This window comes from Microtus oregoni, unplaced genomic scaffold (genome assembly GCF_018167655.1).
Source record: "Microtus oregoni isolate MIOR12 unplaced genomic scaffold, Mior012 000069F_ref0000032, whole genome shotgun sequence".
NCBI lineage: Eukaryota > Metazoa > Chordata > Mammalia > Rodentia > Cricetidae > Microtus > Microtus oregoni.
The window spans coordinates 7,627,864-7,647,039 of NW_024543976.1; the positions used below are offsets into that span (position 1 = coordinate 7,627,864).

The following is a 19,176-nucleotide window of genomic DNA, read 5'->3' on the forward strand; positions in this document are numbered from 1 at the left end:
GCAACCAGCGAACCCGCAGAACCATCCTGACACCCATCATCACTTCACCCAAAGCAGAGCAGGCAGCTAACACATTACTGCAGTAGGGAAATGCTTCTAATAGGTTTAAACAAAGAAAATTACAAAGGTCTGTGATGAACCAATATTTCAGCTCCCTATCTGAATATGTTTTTTTGAAAATGGACTAAGCTATTCCTTGCTATTTATTTGATAAGAGGAGAGTCTAAAATGGTTAATGAAATTCTATTCACTGCTGTATGCTTTAGAATAATTTGTAGTCTGAATGTCTTTGCCTAATTTCTTGCTGTTGATACTCCAATTGGATTCAGATTAACAGTTAAATTCTATCACCTTATAGAATCTTCCCCATAAGGAAGAAATAGCAAAAAACTGAGGAGGAAGTAGATTAGTAGACATTCTCCATTCACATAAAGGCTGTCTTAGCCAATTTTCTTAGTCCTCGGCCCATCATTCAAAAGTTGCATCTCCACGTCAGAAATCCTTGGTGCTTATAGTACATCAGGGTGTAGACATCTCTCTGGAGAAGAAAACACTCCCATACATCTGGTATACCTCACCTGACTCTAACAGTTTTATTTCAGCTATCAGTATATAGGAGGAAGCCCCTGCTGTCTCTGGGGACCACAGTCTACACTGCACGCGACCAACAGTGAATCCTGAAGCCACAGGAGTCTGCACCCTTGAGGCAGCAGAATGAAAGGCTCCAGGTCATGCCCTATCACTGGCAGACCTTTGGCCACTTCTTTCTTAATTCCTGAAGATGCCTTGTCTGTTCATTCCTGAAAATGGCCATCAGTTCTTTCTCTAAATAGAAAGCGTCTTGAAAGACACAGAATGCCATCTCCAACTACCAGGTGTATCCATTCTTGCTTCTGGCACATTTATGCCTTTATTCCCTCCATCTACAAATATTTACTGAATGTTACAGTATGCCCAGAATGAAGCTAGATGACAGTGAGTTAAACAGACCAAAACCTGAACTTTCGTTTTTTTTTTTTCTAAACCTGTACTTTTTTATGGGGCTTACAACCTAGAGGGAAAGATGAACCAGACAACAACCAACAAGTAAACAAGGCAAACATTCTCAGGGAGGACCATTTTTGTTAAAAGTCGAAAGGGAAATGTGATAGCAATAATAGACACCCTTTGAGTATGCAAACAGCAAATGCAAACGCAGAGAGGAAACCAGTACGTCCTGGAACTGGAAGGCAAGTGCTGAGCAGTATGAGACCTTAGATGGTATATATGGATGAAAAGTTGGGGGATGGGAGCAGATCATGCACGACTTAGTGGATCATGGAGTTTATTTGGATTACACTGAGAAGCACAGAGCTTAGGGACGGTAGCAGCCTGCTCTGAAGCATGTTTTCACAAGGTCACTGTGGCCTCAAGACAGAAAATTGATTCTTGATAGGCCTGAGGGACAAGTGGGGAAGTCAGCAAGGACACTACTGCCATTACCCATGAAGAGAGGACGATGCCTTGGAAGGGGATGACGGCAGCGGAAACAGGGAACAAATGTTAGATTTTGTAGCTAAGCCAACAAGATTTGCTGGAAAATGGATATTGGATAAAGTGGGGTTTTTTTTTTTGATTAATAAACCATGTGGTGCTGAGTTAAACAGCATGACAGCCCAGTCTTTTCTTGCAGCCATTGCATCTGAGCACAGCTAGCACAAGCAATATGAGCATCTGTAATAGTCATGTGTCCCATATAGGACAAACCAGATGTGCATGTATCTTGTACAGATGACCTTTATCAGAGGTTGGAAATAATGTAAAACAAACAAAGCAATAAATTAAAAAACAAAAATAAAACAAAACCACCTCTCTAAGGCTTCTGTATCAGGAATGTCCTGGCAAGCCCTATTGACAGGAGGTCCTGTTAAAGAGAGGCATGGCCTACTGAGCAAGACAAGCCATCAGAAGGGGCTGGCTGCTCCATCTGTTGATGGTCCTAAGACCAAGTGAGTATGAAAGTGATGACTGTCGCGAAAGCATCCCATGCATCCTTAACTTGCCCTTATGATGATGCCAGGCACAGCATCTGTGGAAGCAATGGCTGTTGCAAAAGCACAGCACGCATCTTTGACTTGCCCTTATGATGATGCTAGGCACATTGCTGAAGGCGGGGCATGTCTTCATTGTTTAATCCTCACGTGACTATGGAGTAGATAACCTTATTTTTAGCTTAAACATTAAGGAAGCGACACCCAGAAACACAAGGAAAGGATAAGACCTAGAGTCGGGTCGGACTGGGAGAGTGGTGGGGGATGGCATTCTCAGTTCAGGTAGTAGTTCCTTTAGAAAAACAAAATTAGCAGTTTCTGTGTGTGCTCATCACACAGATGATGGTCCATCAGTGAGTAGCCTTCAGTTGGTTCTGATGGACCATTCTTCTCTTCCCACCTCTCATCAGTATCTGCCCCCTCACTCCAGTGAATCCAATGATCTCATGCTCTGGCCGCTCCATCAAACTGATTGCTAAAGTGATTCTGACATGGCTAAAAGGCATCTTAGCTACTGGTTCTGGGGGCTGGGCTCCCAGGGCCTCCTCTCCTCAGACAACATCGATCGCACCATTGTGTCTGGGTAATAGATCTATACCACAGACTTTGCTAGGGAACATGTCAGCTTTGTGTCCCTTACAAATTGTGCCTTGTAATCTCTTTCAGACAGTTTCCTCCGTTCGAACACCCTGCAGGCAGCATCTTACTACTCCCTGCTGCACAGCACGCCTCCCTAATTCACAAGGTCCCTCGTGTTCCTCGTGCCGCACCTGGAAATGCTGATGCCAGCCTTGCCTTCAAGGCACGTTTTTACTGTCTGCACATATCAGAAATGCCATTAGTGACCAAACAAAACCCCTTCGTGAGTTTTCGGGACCAAAATTAATTTCCAGTTCTCCCTCCGTTTGGTTTTAATCTTGAAATTAAGGAGCTTGAGGGACAAGCTTTTGTATCTGTTTATTGGTTGCTGGCTCATCTGGGACTTCCACTTGTACCTTGTGGCCAAAGGAGAAATAAATGTCTCGACAGTTGTTTAAAAATTATAAAGAAAATCCTATATGTTCAGAAAACAAAAGCATGGTTACACCCCATAGTGAAGGTAGAGGGTTTGCAACGCAAAGAAAGAAAGACTCTGGGAAGTGCATAAGCATGCTATTGAGGGCTTGGAGAGAGAGCTGGGCAATGAAGGGCAGGATCCTTGCCAAGGTCCTAGGTTCAGTTCTCAGCACTCATGACAGGTGGCTCACAGCTACCTGTAACTCTGGTCACCAGGGAGCCAGTGCTCTCTATAGTCACAGGTGCACACACACACACACACACACACACACACACACACACACACACCAGAGCTGGGATCCCGTCCCAGTCCTAGCTGCGATCTGGAGTCATCATTTCCCCAACTACTTGATTTCCTTTCTCACCTGAGTCTACAGTCTCAGAGCCCCTGAGAAAGTCAACAAAGCCTTCTCTTGAGTGTACAGTTACTTCTTCATTTCTTTACTCCTTCTCTATGGCTTCTCAGAGAAGTTTCTAGAAGTAATAGTTTCTAGTAGTCTGTGTTCGATCAGTCTTTCATGTCTGCTCTCTGTTCCTGGCACAACTTTTAACCCTGCCTGCCCTTGTCCTTCCAGAATCCTGCCGACCTTACCCAGCCCCAATATCTTTCCTTGGTCTATTATTTCAGCTTTTCTCTGTGAGATCAGTAAACCACTCATCATTGCTTTCCGTTATCCCCAGCATCCAGTACAATGCTCTGCACACTGCAATCATTCAGAATAAGTCCTCAAAGTGAACACATGAATGACCTTCTCAGACTCACACAATTCATTCAGTCTCATAATCTCAGCCACTTGCCAAGTACGATGAAGACAAACATATTAATAAAACCTGGATCTCCCGCCCTGCCTCCAGCAGCTACCACCCAGTGGGAGGGGCGGAGGAAGAGAGGACCGATGTTTAGACAGATAGATTGATGAGGGGAGGAAAGAGGAGAAGGAAGTTGGAGGCAGGTAAATGAATTAGCATCACTCAGTCATACGGGCAGGGGTACACATTTGGATGCCAGTGAAAGAGAAATATGCGTGGGCTTTTTCCAAAACCCACTTTAATCAAGTTTCTAGTCAAATACATCAGGATTGCTTTCTGAGGAAACTGACTTTGAACAATCCTTCAACTTGCCTCACTGGGAGCTGGACACACACTGGCTGCCTCTCAGAAGGGAAGCCCACTCTCCACTGACATGGTAACCAGTCCTATCGGATCTCACGCAAAGATCTGAAAACCTCGCATTTGAAAATGTCCATCTCTCTTGGCTTCCTACGTCTTCTGAGAAGAAAGAAAATGAGAGCTGTGTGTGTGATCGTTATTACTGTATTGTCGTCACCTGACTCTGATTATCAAAGGGGATACTGGGTTGCTGCTAGACAGAGAGCCTGGAGGACATTTTCCCTGGGTGGAACACGGGGAATGGGAAGAACCTATATCGTGTACCCATGCCTGTGGCGAGGGAAATAGAAAACGGCAGCACGCAAACAGGGAGTGGGGGACAAAAGGGAGCACCACCCTTTCAGCAATGAAGACTTGAGCCATTCCTGTGGCTAACAAACCTCAAGCAGCTGAGGTTCTGGGTGAGAGAGATGGAAACCAAGAACAGGAGAGGAGGACGTCATGGCTGGGGCTATGCGGCCAATCGCTGAGGAAAGGCGAGGAGCAGCTTTTGGTAATTTTCTGTTTGCTGAGTCCCTGTCCACATGTTTATTTTCATGCTATCCGATTATTGTTTTATTTTAGGTATAAAGTGCTTCAAGTGAACTGTAGCATTCAGGGGACACAGCAGAGCCATGACTAACTTTGGAAAGGTGTACAGTAGGCAGCAATGGATACAACATTCTCCTTATTAGGAGAGGGTGGTGAAAACATTCTCGTTTGTGAAATGGGGGCTCTGTCAAATTAGGAGGGGAGACAGAATCATTGGGTTGTAATAGAGGAATTCAAGTGTGCAGAAGCACGAAGACAGTAACTGAGCCAACCCAGGAGTTACCAGTGCATCGCCTCCCCGTTCAAAATGCAGCCCTCACTGCCTGTCCCACAAAAGCAGCTGTGAGTCTTTTCCTTTGCTCCCTGGTTGAAGACTAAGCATTTTCAGTAGAGGGCACTGGGAAGACACCGAAGAAGGTTAGGAGGGTTGGACTCTTGGCCCCAGGCTGTCAGCTCAGCAGTGACTTCTCTAGCACCTGTGCCTCCTTCAGAGTCCTGAGGGCAGCAAGAAGCTCCTGTTGCATGAGTAGCTTCCACTGATAACAGCCAGCAGCCGACAACCTCTTCCTTTTTGTGACAGAATGATGGTAGGACTCTGCTCAGTGCACAGGCGTGAGTGGACTATAGTCTGTGTGACAAACACCAGGGACATAGATGCAGACTGGATATCCTATGACATTCTCACCGTCTTCCTCCACCCAAACAAGGACAGACCAAGAAATCCACACAGACAGAAGAGAGCGGGGAGCTGGGACAACCTAGTACAGTGTGGCACCAAGAGGGCCTATAGCAGAAAGAAAACAAAAATCCATCACTACCACACGCCACTATCTTATTTCATTTTTGTCTAAATGTATGGGAGACGAGGAAACTAACACAGGGCATCTGGGATTTGCTTGATACCGATGTGCTAATGCCAGTTTCTCAGTCCTGCCAAACTCACCAGGTATTTAAGGATTTAAGGACAGAGGATTCGGAGGATATCCAGTCCCCAGTCTATGTCCTGGTGTTTCCTCACACATAGACTTCAGAGTCAGCATGCTCTTCTCACATCAACACGATGGGTGGAAGGGAGCATGCACATGCATGTGTGTGTGTGTGTGTGTGTGTGTGTGTGTGTGTGTAGCGCACGCCACGGGGTTTCTGCATTTGAGTGCAGATATCCATGGAAGCCACAAGAGAGCATCAGAGCCCCTGGAGCTGTAGTTACAGGTAGTTGTAAGACAGGTTCCGAGAACCAAGCTCCTGCCTTCTCTCAAAGCAGAGTGTGCTCTTAGCCTCTTTGTGCTCTGGGTTTAAAAAGTGTCAGGAATGTTATTCTTGGAGCATCTTTAAAGGCTTCAGAAATCTGTTCACATTTATTTATAATTTTGTTTGTTACAAAGCCCGAACATGAATTGTAGAGAATAAACTAAAAGTTGCTTAATTATCACGTTTTATTGTTAGATCGTATGATCTCAGAATATTGGAGTCTTCATTGGAGTCAGAAAACTCTAACACAGAGAGCAACCTTTTACTTTCTCAAAGGCAAAGTCAGCTTTAAAGAGTCTAAAGTTCTTGTAGGCTTCTGTTTTGTGCACAAATGCCCTCTAGTCTGAGCCCTTAACTTGAGGTAGTCTCCAATTTTTAGGAGAAAAAGCAGCTGAAATCATTCCACAGCCTCCTGCCCTGAGCTGAGTAAGAAACCCATTTCAAATAAAGAACCCAGCCATTTCCCCCTTTCCCACTTTACAATAATATTTTTCTTCAAAATGTCTAGGTACAACTGGGTTTAAAGTTAGAAAAGTTAATGAAAGTGGTCTCATATTTGCGGTCAGTCAGCCAGGAAAATGGACACAAGCCAAATCCCACATCCCAAACATTCTGCCTCAATTGCATGTGGACAGAGTGCCCACCCTGCCTCCCTGCTCTCCATGAGAAGTGGAACAAAACTCTGAAAGACAGTTACCCACTGGAGCAGACTCCCACACATTCACAAATGCCCTCACACCCTCACACACACACACACACACACACACACACACTCTCTCGCACGCTCACACATTCACAAATGCCCTCACACCCTCACACACACACACACTCACACACTCACACATTCACATATACCCTCACACCCTCATACACACACATACCCACTCATACACATTCATTATATGCTCTTATTCTCTTTCTCTCTCCCTCTCCCCCTCTCTCTCTCACACACACACATACACACACACCTCTCTCATATTCCCTATCAAAGTTATAGTAAGCAGGCTCTTGACACTGAATGTTTTGTGCACAAAGGCTTCCCCCAGGAGATGCAGCTTCAGGGACAGCCAAGAAATCCTAAGTCTAAAGGTGTTCTTAGTAAAATAAAAAAAAAAAATCTTCCCAATTCCAAAGAAAGCAAGTAAAATTCTTAGAAGTCAGTTTAACTGGGCAACTCAAAATTCTTCCAGACTAATCTCAAAAACGCCATTGGGCTGTTAGAAGGTTAGAAGACCTGGCTCACTTTTGGAAAACAATTATTTCTCTTGGATGAGTTTAACTATTTATTTATTTAGTGCAATACAGTATTGTATTTCCATTTCCTCTTATATTTTTAAGTCGTGAAGAAAAAGGCACAATTTTGCACGCAGCAACAAGTTGCCAGGACACTGAAATTTTAGCTGCAAAATGTATGACAGTAACTGTATTCTGTGACATTCCATCATTCCAATGTCGTGATCCTGAAAGTAGGGACCTTGAGTGCAGCCTTCTTAGAACCTAGAAAACATTATTTTAGGCTTGTAACTCTCTCATAATGAAGACAGCCACAATGTATGCTGGAGTTTTGTTAAGCGCAGTGCTCTCTGTGCTACATGCATGGAGCTAGGAGGAACAGCATGGGTGAGGTAGATTTGCAATCCACAAGGCCCTCTGCCTGGGATGGAGACAGGAACTTTGGCTTAGAGTAACCCGCAGACAAGGGGCCCACACAACAACCCCCGGAGACAGACAATGGCAGATGGGCACTCACCACTGGAGCAGTTGGTCCCACCCCAGCCGGGCTCACACTGACAGGTGTTTGGAGCGATGCAGCGGCCATGGACACATTTATCAGCACAGTGAGCTGTCAGAGAGGAAAAAAATATCAATCAAACCGAGAAAGTTGGCACAAGAAAAAAACCAACAACAACACAGCTGTTGCGCTCCCTAGGCTCACATATCACTAAAAACAACATGCGTGCTTCATAGCTGCTTTCAATCCTCTCCTCGGCCCTTTCAGAGTCTACTGTATAACCAAACAATTCCCTTCTTATTTTGCTATTTCTAAGGAAATTCCTCCATTTCTACTGTTTAATTCTGCTTCACACTAAATTAGGGCAGCAGGGTCAAGGAGTATTGTCTAATCCATACTTTAGAAGCTGTTTCAGTGGTTCCCAAATACATCCTCTTTGTGCTGGGAAGAGTGGACGTGGAGAAATAAACCACAAAGCAAGATATGAGGACTCCACAGTGACAGCACAGTCAAGAGGTCATTTCCTGTCTATGATATAGTCACCAGAAACAATGGCCGCCTTTCTCTGCGAAGGCATCCACACTATGTCACAGCAGAGTCGAAAATGCATCGTGCTGGACCTCAGTGCCTCACACACACATCCGTGTTCTCTAAATACCTAGATAGAGAAGTTATTGTGAGAGCTAGTTGAAAGCACTTGGAGTTACAACATTTTTCTTCAGGATGGAGTAAAGTACCCTGACTTAGATGCGTTTTATTAATCTGTGCTTATCATTAAAGCCAAACATATTAACTGCCCAACCTCATAAAATATCAGTACATAAGTAAGCCTCGAGTCCAGCTGCATACACTAGTAGCATTTATCGTGGTTGTTTTCAGTATTTATTTTTTATTTTTTGTACTATACATTGTTTCTTCAAAAAAATAGAACCATAGTAATTTTTAAATTGTTTTTCTACCCAACATAATGAGAAGCATGTCATTAAATATTTTTATGTACTTTATTCACCATTGTTGTTATAATGCATGCCAATAATGTATATATGTATATATGTATATATATATGAATAATTATGAATCTGTAATAGATGAGTATTATGAATATATAAGATTCACAATCACGGTCACTCAGAAAGTCTTGACCTTAGATATGAAGAGAGATACAGGGAAAGTTATCTGGGATAAAGAGAAAGTGAACACCAGAAATCAAAACAAAAACCAATGGCATGAGTTTTGCTTGTTGCAGGATCAGGGACAACAGGAAAGACAGAGAACCAGGCTGGTGTCAGCACTCCACTCTGAGAATTAGCAAGGAAAAGTCCAAGTGAAGTTTGAGACCTGTAGACAGAGGACCACGGAAGGACTCACTACCACCAGAGTAAGCTATGAGTCACATGTTAGTGGCCCAGTGACTGGGATGCCAGGCCTGTTGAGCATGAGATTCTGACCTACAATAGAGTTTCCTGACATCAGAACCTTAAGGAAGCACTTGGTGATCTTGTAATAGTCAATTCAGAATATTATACCGTTAATAGCCAGTAAGAGCAGAAACCACCCATAGCTTATGAATAGACCAGCCTCACAATATGTCACTTATATTGTCAAGTGAAGTCAACATGTGCTGACCTCAGGATTCCCTTCCTTCTGTCTCTGTGCACGTGTTTGACCTCACAGGTGGTGTTTGTTTGTAAGGCCACATCGCTCTCTCGTGTGATCCATTTAAATTTAGGTATGGACGGTACTGGAACCATCAGCTTGCCGTACTCAAACACACAAGATCCAGTTAAACGCAACAGGAGACAAGATGACCATGCAGAGCAAGCTCTCTACTGCACACATGGTGTCACAGGGTAGCACGTCCAGAGGCCTCCCGCTTTCTAAGAATGCCGCCCACCATAAGCAAGTCACCATGACAAGGCTTGGCCTTACCTGCCTCATGGACTGATGGCATTTAGGGTTGAAGCATATATGGTTGCTTAGCAATCTTTTTCTTTCTCAGGGTACAGAAGCTATTTAAAATCATGTTTTCATATCTTGAGACATTTTAGAAATTAGATGCTATTTACCTTTAAGGTGAAACAGGGTTTCTTTGCTACAAATGAATTTTTTAAAAAAAAAAAAAGGATCTGGTGGTGATAATTTAAAATCTGGATTATTTTAAGAAATTTCTTGAGCTAACGTCACACTGATGTCTGAAACAAAATATGGATGGGTTATTGACATAAGAACAAATTCATCCAAAAGCTAACTAGGGGTGGGGGTGGCGGGTCTTAATTAAAACTCAACCGTATGGAATGACCTTTGTGTGTTGCCGCCTGAAATAATGGCCCAAGTAATGAAAACAATGGTCTAGAGTCCACAAAGAACATAAGACTCTATTCCACGTAGTCGAAGGACTAACACAGCCTTCGACTCTCACCATCCAAATTCCATCTCTTCTCTGTGTTCTTCCCTACTGTCTCTGGCTCCCCAAATCCAGCAATAGCCCTGCACACATGCCCACAGATGGTCCGGGGCAAAGAGAAGCAGTGGGGCTGCTACAAAATGCTCTGTGACCTAGGATGCCACAGCTACAGAGATGCTAAGTAGGACAGTTTGGGATGCAGGGACGGCAACCGACTCTGGGTGATCAACTGCATTAGCTCCTAACCTGTCCTCAGCTTCCCCAGACAGCTTTAGACGTTACCCGCTCTAGGTGCCAAGTGTACAGGACTCATCCCATATGGGAAATGAAGCAGGTTAAAGATGTGAACTAGCCATGTAATCCTGCTAAATGGGACTAGCCAAGAAGAGTGTTCAGCTTAGTAAGTGTTCAGGGACTTGTGTCCTAAGCATAGACAGAAAAGAATCATTATAAGATCTCACCTACAGGAACAGGAAGGGTTTTTTTTATTACTTATCCATGTCCTTTCTTTTTATTTTTAAAGGGGGCAGTTAAAACTAAGGTAACATGGAGCTGGTGGGATAGCTCAGTCAGTAAAGTGTTTGCAAGCATGAGGGCCTGAGTTCAACATACAGAATCCAAGTTCAAAGACGAAGAGAATGACTAGGCCATGAAGATGACTGATGGCCAGTGATGAAGCAAATGATGGAGCTATGAGCCAATGATGGAGCTATGAGGAGGAAGGAGGAGGAAGGGGAGGGGGATGATAACGGGAAGGGGTCGGGGGAAAAAGAGAAGAAGCGGATGTGGTGGCATTCACTTGTAATCCTGGCAATGGGGAAACAGGAAAAGGCAGATCCCTGGAGCTTGCTGGGCATCCAGTCTAGCTGAATCAGTAGGCTTCAGGCCAATGAAGACACTGCTCAAAAACACTCGATGGCAGCCAAAGAATGACATCCAAGGCTGTCCTGTGGCCTCCACACTTCTGTGTACACACACACACACACACACACAGAGAGAGAGAGAGAGAGAGAGAGAGAGAGAGAGAACAAACTTTCTATCCAACATGATTTTTTTCTTTTTAAAAATATTTTTCCCTTTAAAAGGACATAATTAATCTCATGCTCTGTGTTTTTAGTAGCTTTTCTCTGAGGCCAGATACGAGCTGAACCTTTGCCCACAATCTGTACCCAGCTGGAGGTACATTAAGCTATGAGGCACAGCCAACTTTTCCCTCAAGAGTGGAGGGGCAAGCAATACGAATGAGACCAACAGGCGGAGTCTTTGAAGTGAGAGCTGTGGCCAGGCTGTCTGTTGGTGGACAGGTGAGGACTGACATGGTGACCCTGGAATCTTCTAATTAGGCTCCTGTTTCAGCCTCAGTTCCTAAATCCATTTAAATCCCACTACTAATGCCAGGGGCCTCATCCTTTTCACTTGTGAATGCTGAGAGACATTAGCCATAATCAAGTGTTTTCTCTTCTGCCACATGCATTTCCCGTCGGACTGACTCAGGGGTGGAGAAGACCTGAAAGGAAGAGCGGGCAGACTGGAGACGCCTGTGTACTCTAAATATGCCTGGTCAGGCAATGCATCCATTGTTCTACAGGCAATGATGCAATCAACTCATGTAGATTAAGAAAATGTATCTCAAAATTAGTTGCCTAATGGCTTACCACCTTCGTGTCCCTCTCCTTTCTATCAACAAACACAGAAGAGCAGGGTACCATGTAATATTTGGGATCAGGAAAACAGAATGGATCTGGCTAAGTAGGAACTCAGTCTGGAGATGAAGGAGCAGCAAAGGTATGGGAAAGAGACTGTAAGGGGACACTGGATCATCCACCTGACATGTGCAGACAGGACACTCCATACAAAACATACATTAGTGGTTGACGTACATGTGGGACTATGCAGATGTTTTTGAGATGAAAGAAATATTTAAAATTTGGTCCTGTGATTTTGTACAACTCTGAATATTCAGAAACTAGACCTAATGTCATAATTCAACTATAACTCATACAGTATGTGAATTATATCTCCAAAGGTTATCATTAAAAAATCCTATGGAAATTGGGAGCAGGTAATAATTAATCTCAACTGGCTTGATATCAAGGAAGATCTCCTGACAGGGAAGACATCTGAGCTAATGAAGTGGGCACTTATAGAATAGTTACATACAGAAGTGGCCTAAAGTAGCTACCTCACACTCTCTCTTCCTAGTACCCTATCCCACAACCAAACAGTTTATTTCTAGGATTCAGGAACACTTACTCCATAGCCACCAAAGACCTTTCTGCATAGTGGCCCTAGATGGCTAACCATCATGGAGAGAGCAAGAGTATACTAGGCAACTAGAACTCTGGACGCAGTAAATAAAATAGGGAAACAGTCATATGCAAAATTCCTTTCTGTCCACTCTGATAGGTACTTTGTGTCTCTTAAGGGCAGATACAGAGTTATTGCTAGCAGTGTGTCTGGCAGACATTGATAATTACTCCTCTCTCCTGTTGTATTAGCAGAGTTCCAGTCATGCCAGGGAGACTAGAGTGACCAGCAACCAACTACATTTCCTGGCTTTCTTTCTAGAATGATGCGTCCATGTGGACAGCAAGACAAACAGACTCAGTGGTCAGTCCAGCTTCCCTCCTCCCTGATACCCTGAGTGACGAAAAGCAGGATTTTCAGAATGCAGGTGACAGCCCTAAGGAAAGGAAGCAAGTGGGCCACGGTGCTCTCTACTCTGAATCCTTCCCGCAGATGAACGAATGCCGTCAGCTACCCTCAAGACACTTACAAACCCTAGTTGCTTGGTTACTGTTCTGGATCTGTTTTCTTCTCAACGTGATTCCAAACTAACGCACTGGCCCGTTGAGAGCTCTTCCAGGTAAGGGCTATAGAGCATCTGTATTGGAATGACTTGAAGGCCCATTTCTGTTAGAAAGATACTCAAGAGCTCAGAACTTCTACTAGACTTGGAAGCAAATGGACCACACCAGCCTATGCAGGATGATCAGATGGTGGGAGGAAAAGTAAAATCACTGCCACAAGGTGTGTGCGCGGGCCTCTCTGGGAAAATAACTTTAACTTGGAGTGTAAGAAGAGTGAAGTAACGCGGATGCTGTCAGCCTTCAGACAAAAACAAAAACCAGCAAAGCTGCTGTAGTTAATAAACCAAAAAAGAGGGGACGGAATAGAATAGCGGAATGTATCCAACAAAAAAGAAGCAGCTGAGAACTGAGGAAGGGTGGAATACAGAAAGCCAACCTAATAGCATCGGTAATGACATTAAGTGGAACAGCCTAAACCTCTGGCTTAACAGGCTGAAGTCTTTAAAACAGCAAGAAAATACTTTGTTTATACAAATTACATGTGAAATATAATTACAAAGCACATTAAACACAAAACAGTTTAAAAAGACACAGTAAGTCTCTTACTTATGTTTTTACTGCTGTAATGAAACACTGTAACAAAAAGCAACTTGGGGAGCAAAGGGGGTATTTCAGCTTAGGACTCTCCATCACTGAGCCAAGTCAAAGCAGGAACCTAGAAGCAGGAATCAAGGCAGAGGACATGGAGGAGTGCTGCGTATTGGTTTGCCCTCCCTGGCTTGTTCAGTCTACTTGCACAACTCAGGACCAACCACGTGCCCAATGGTGGCACCATTCATCGTGGGCTTGGCTTTGCCACATCTGTCATTAATCAAGAAAATGTCCTAGAAATTTGCCTATAAGCAATCTAATGAAGACATCTTGATTTAGATTTCTCATTCCAGATAATTCGAGCTTGTGTCAAGTTGACCATAAATCAATCAAGATAATAGTGATAAAAAACACTTCCAGTAATTATACCATGATGGATAACTTTAGAGGAAAGATTATCTTCAGAGATAATGAAGGTCATATAAAAATGATAATGGGTTCATCAAAGTAGGCTAGAACTGTCTCAAAATGCTTACAGACATGTGGGATGTTTCCACTTTTGAGGTATCACAAAGAAAGCAGATTTGAACACCTGTGCCCAAATCTCAACCAACTCTTCCATTGTATTCCAGATACAAACAAGAGAAATGTAAGCCATACAAACATTTGTCCCTCGGGTTTTCCAAGCAGCCTTTTTCAAAATAGTAAGATGGAAAATAACTAACTAGTCATAAATAAGTGCAAGTGTAAATTAATTGTGGACTATACATACAAAAATATTACTCAGAATGAACTAACGATTACACAACAACATGGGTGGATCTCAAATTCATTATGCTTCATGAAGGAAACGGTTCATCAGGGAGAACACAGTACTCTAGAAAAGGCACCCTAAGCTAGAGCCACAGAATCAGGGTGATGCTTGCCTAAGGAAGAGTGGAAAGGAAGGAATGGATGGAGGAAGTTACAAGTAAGATCACTGAAAAGGAAAGTGTGAATAGAGGAAGTTATGAGTAAGATCATTGAAGAGGAAAGCAGGAATGGAGGAAGTTATGAGCAGGTTCATTGAAAAGGAAAGCAGGAATGGAGGAAGTTATGAGCAGGTTCATTATCACAAATGGGGTAAGGATTTCACAATTTTACACACATGCCAATTCTTACCAATTTGTATACTTAAATATGTGCAGTTTATTTTATAAACTGTTTGAAAAATACAATATGAAGAAAATCTCCTAAAGGGACCAAATAACTTTATATATCAAGGGGATGGGTAAGAATGAAATATCTGAACTGTCACTAAAATACTGTACACACTTTATGAGATTCCTTTTAATTTTTCATTTTCTGTGATGCCAACCTTGAACTCAGGACTTTACACATGCTAGGCGAGCACTCTGACACTGAGCTACATTCCCAGGCCTCCGATTTCTGTAGGAGTCAATGGGCTCTGCAAATTGACTTTGACTTCTCTCAAGAAATGTATTTGCAGACAATGTGATGTGCTCCTGAGTGTCTCCTCAGTGAAGCAAATAACTTAAGTTGGAAGAACAAAACCAAAAATTTGTGCGAAAATAAGACAGTTGCATGGAGCCCATATATGGAATAGATATGCCCTCTGGGGAGCACATAATCCTATTCATTGCTTGGAAGTGGAGTTTTCATTGGATTCTGAACTTACACAGGCATTATGGATTTTTGGCTCCAACTCTCACACTGGTCTCTTTAGGTTAAATCAGACTTTAAAAACGCCAGTAATATGATCCTAATGAGCCACCGTTTCAGAAGGGTAAAGACGCCAGAATAAACTCTAGTTTCCTTCATGGAAATGCCTAACAACTCAGCCTCCGGCATGTCTGATGACTCACTCTGAACAGGATTGAAAATTTCTTCACTGACAACTGAGAGAAGGGACCAGAAGGAAGCTGTGTTCCCTCGAGATGGGTTAGTCCCTGCTGGCAAGGTCTCATCTGTGTCTGTAAGAAAAGTGTGACTGTGCCACAGGAAGGGCATGCCAGCCTCTCCTGTTCTTAGAAGGGCATCTCTCCTGGCCTGACCCCTTCCTATGGGGCCATTGGGTCATTTCAGAACATTTTCCACCACATGGCTTGTGCCCTAGTTTACCTGACTGAGACGTGCTTCAGGCCTCCGCATCCGAATCACACGTTCATAATTAAAACCAGTCCTGAGGAAAGCTAAGAGGGCAGTGAGGCCGTGGTTAGGCTTCCACTTCTTCCAGTCTGCGCCCTCACCCTCTTTCCCCTCAGCGGTGATCTGTGGACACTTGGCTTTGGACTCTGAGACACACACACTCTTCTACTCTCCTCTGACATCTACCTACTTGGGAGCCAATCAATTCCTCATGACCAAGAGTCAAGGACTAATAGTTGCTTTCCTTGTCTGGACCCTTTGCTTCACAGTATGGACACCTTAAGGAAAATGTACAGATTAAGCAATTTAATTGATTCAGAAAAGAGAAAGCAAGCAAGCTATCCATGGCTACTAGAAAGTTCAAAAAAAAGAGAAAGGAAAGAGGAAGGAAGGAAGGAAGGAAGGAAGGAAGGAAGGAAGGTTGGTTGGTTTATAGAACAGCAACTAAAATGCCTTTGGGAACCAGATAGCTAGGGACCAGATATATCAGAGGAATACTACAAGTCAGCAGTAGTCAGAGAACTTGGGAGCTGCGTAGTCTTCTGTATCCTCTGTCACTTAGGAACATCAAACCTGTGTTTCTAATTCCCTGGCTTTCCCAAGCTGCTACTAAAACTTGTTAGAATCAAAGACACAGCACAGACCTAACCAGACTCGACTGTATATCACAAGCTAAGTACAGTAGTATATCCTTGCAGTCCCAGCAACCCAAGAGACTGAGGCAGGAGAATCACTGAGAGTGTCAGTTCAAGGCCAGACTAGGAAATACATCAAAACTCTATATTAAAAACATAAAATAGGGCCAGCCAGATGACCCAGTGGGTAAATAAAGTTGCTTGCTATACAAGCCTGGGGACCTACGTTTGATCCCAAAACCCATATGGGAAGAAAAGAACTAATTCCCAAAAGTTGTCCTCTGACCCTCACATAGGAGTCATGGCACATGTACATTGTCGCAACCCCTACACACTTGCGCGTGCACACACACACATGCATGCACATACACACACCAAATATAAAAAATATATAAAAAAGTCTAAAATGAATATATGTCAGACCATCTGGACTTGTTACTCAGACAACTTTAGAGAACAACAGGAAAGGCCCAAAAAGAACAAATAAATGGGACTTTATGTTCTTTGAAGGTCACATTTTAAACTTATTAAATTGCTATTTAATTTAAATTTAATTTAATTTAAATTATTAAATTGCTATTTTCCCCTTGACTTTAAATTTAACCCTGACAGACCTGTCACTTATATGGCTATTCAAATTTTGACATTTTATATGCATATGTGTTGACATCTTCTAGCTAAATAATAGTTGGCCATGACATACTTTCAGTGATAATGGTTAAAGATTTAGAAGAAAGACCCAGACAACCTCCCACCAGTGAAGTCAGTATAATAGGCCTCTCCTCCACACTGGAGGACAAATATGCCTGCTACACCTGTGGATTCAGCTAAAATCTTTCCTGTCTTGGATTGTTTGATGGGGGAGGGAGGTCCATGGCAAATAAGTTTGAGACACGCCTTTTACTCCAAGCATTCCCAAGGCCATTTCCCAAAATACCTCATAATGTAGCAACAAACTCTACAGGATACGCAGTCCATCGTTCACATGAGGGGCATGGGACTACAGATGGTACCCAAGACCCACTATCGGGAAGCCAGTCTTCTCCTAGGAAAATTCCATCTCTGGTGCCTTCCCTCTTTTTATGCCCACAAGTGCACACAAGTATACCAGATGAACTCAGCTGCTGTTTTGAAGGATAAGCAGCCACTGGGCCTCTGTCCTCATTCAACAAGCCATTAGGATACTGGCCACTCCTGTGGCCCAGCTAGCACAGGAGATCCATCTCAGGGTAACGGGTCCTCCTCGAGGACCTGGTAGAGAAGTTTCTTTTACTGAGTAAAAAATTCTCCAGGCGCTCTAAGTTCTTTCAAACCTTTCATAGACTCATTTATCTTGAAAACAGACGAAGTCTAGAACTTGGGAGACTCTTAACGCTACAGATGAAGGAAACAAAAACTATCTGTGCAGTGTGTGTGGCTCAGACGGAGGCCTTAGGTTTACTGGCAGTCACTATGCTAGACTGGAGAGGGAGGAGGGAATGCAGGCCTGTCACCTGGTCATGTCAATGTTGTTCACTTCAATCAAAATGTGGGGTTTTTTTTCTATTATTTTAAATTACTTTGTCCTAAAAAGATTTGAATAGCAATTCAGTTAAAATTGCTTCTCAGTTCCAGGCTTTTATATTAGCGAGTCTCTGTCCCTGCAAGCATGCTGCATAAATTATTAGGCCTGTGAACATTCTAACTACCCCGAAAAGATTTCAATTTCAGAAACTCGCTTCCTGGAGGTGAGGCAAGCTTCCATTGTTTCTGTTAGCCTAGTCTCTCCGGGATTCTAAAGTCAGGCCTGCTTTGGCAGAAAGAGCAGCAGGCAAGATTTCCATCAGAATTGTACTGTGTCTATCTTAAATTCATGGTGGAATTCTTTAAGATTAAATTCATAGTTTCTATTTATAACAGTCTAAGTAACAGGGAAATACCGATGACCAGGAGGACAACAAAGGCCCGCTGCATTATTTATTAGATCTTTGCTCCTAGGCAGAGCCCAACGTCCCCAACCAGAAAATCCAAGAGTAGGTTCCAGAGGGCGTGTGGGAAAATTGGAATTCCTGCTGGTGCAGTGTATAGACAAAAGGCTTCTCCCTGCATTTTCTGGTAGGTGCCTCTGAAACAAGTAGGGCTCCATAGCAACAGAGAACGGGATCCCTATGGAAACATGAAAAAATCCAGTGCCTGTACGGGAGGGGCACGACCGGGTGGTTACACTGAGGGACATACCATCTCATTGTTGGCTCTGGCCAGCCTAACGGGATTGTCTCACTTTTATCTCTACTCAAAAGGCTGTGCTCAAGAGTCTAAAAGACAACAGTTTTGGAAATGCTTGACAAGATCGTTACTGCAAATTAAACAAGCCTGTGGGACTTGGACAAACTCAGAGTAGGAAGCTCTGGCTGCCTTAGACTTCAAAAAGAGGCCTTCCGCTCTGGCTCGGTTCTTGCCTACCAACCATAGAAGCGCTTCTCCCCCTCAAACAAGCACTCTGCCAAACTCTGAGTCTATATAGCCCTCGACGAGAGGTCTCGCCTGCAACTCACAGTCTAAAAAAAATATGGGTTCAAAACGCCTCAGAAAAACAAACAAAACAAAACAAAACTCAAGTCACACAAAACCTGGATAAAAGGTGATATGTGTCAACTCACTGTCACCAAGGGGTGAGAGATGAGACGGCATCTCAGCCAGTGTTTTCCCCAAGCCATATCCAGTTGGTCCACATACTCAAGCTTGCTGTCTCTCTCCCTGTGCAATCCTCCTTAGGCTGACACTGAGACAGAATGCAGATGTCTTCATCCACTTGAGAAAATTGTAGACAGTGTTTTCC

At 43.4% G+C, this 19,176-nt stretch overlaps 1 protein-coding gene across 1 annotated transcript in view; it reads right to left on the minus strand.

Moving 5' to 3' along the window:
* LOC121440675 (multiple epidermal growth factor-like domains protein 10) overlaps positions 1–19,176 on the minus strand; it is a 153,278-nt gene that overhangs the window by 66,626 nt on the left and 67,476 nt on the right. The window contains exon 5 of the mRNA XM_041641472.1: positions 7,789–7,881. Within this exon, the coding sequence (XP_041497406.1) occupies positions 7,789–7,881 (93 nt within the window). The remainder of the gene's footprint in view (positions 1–7,788; positions 7,882–19,176) is intronic.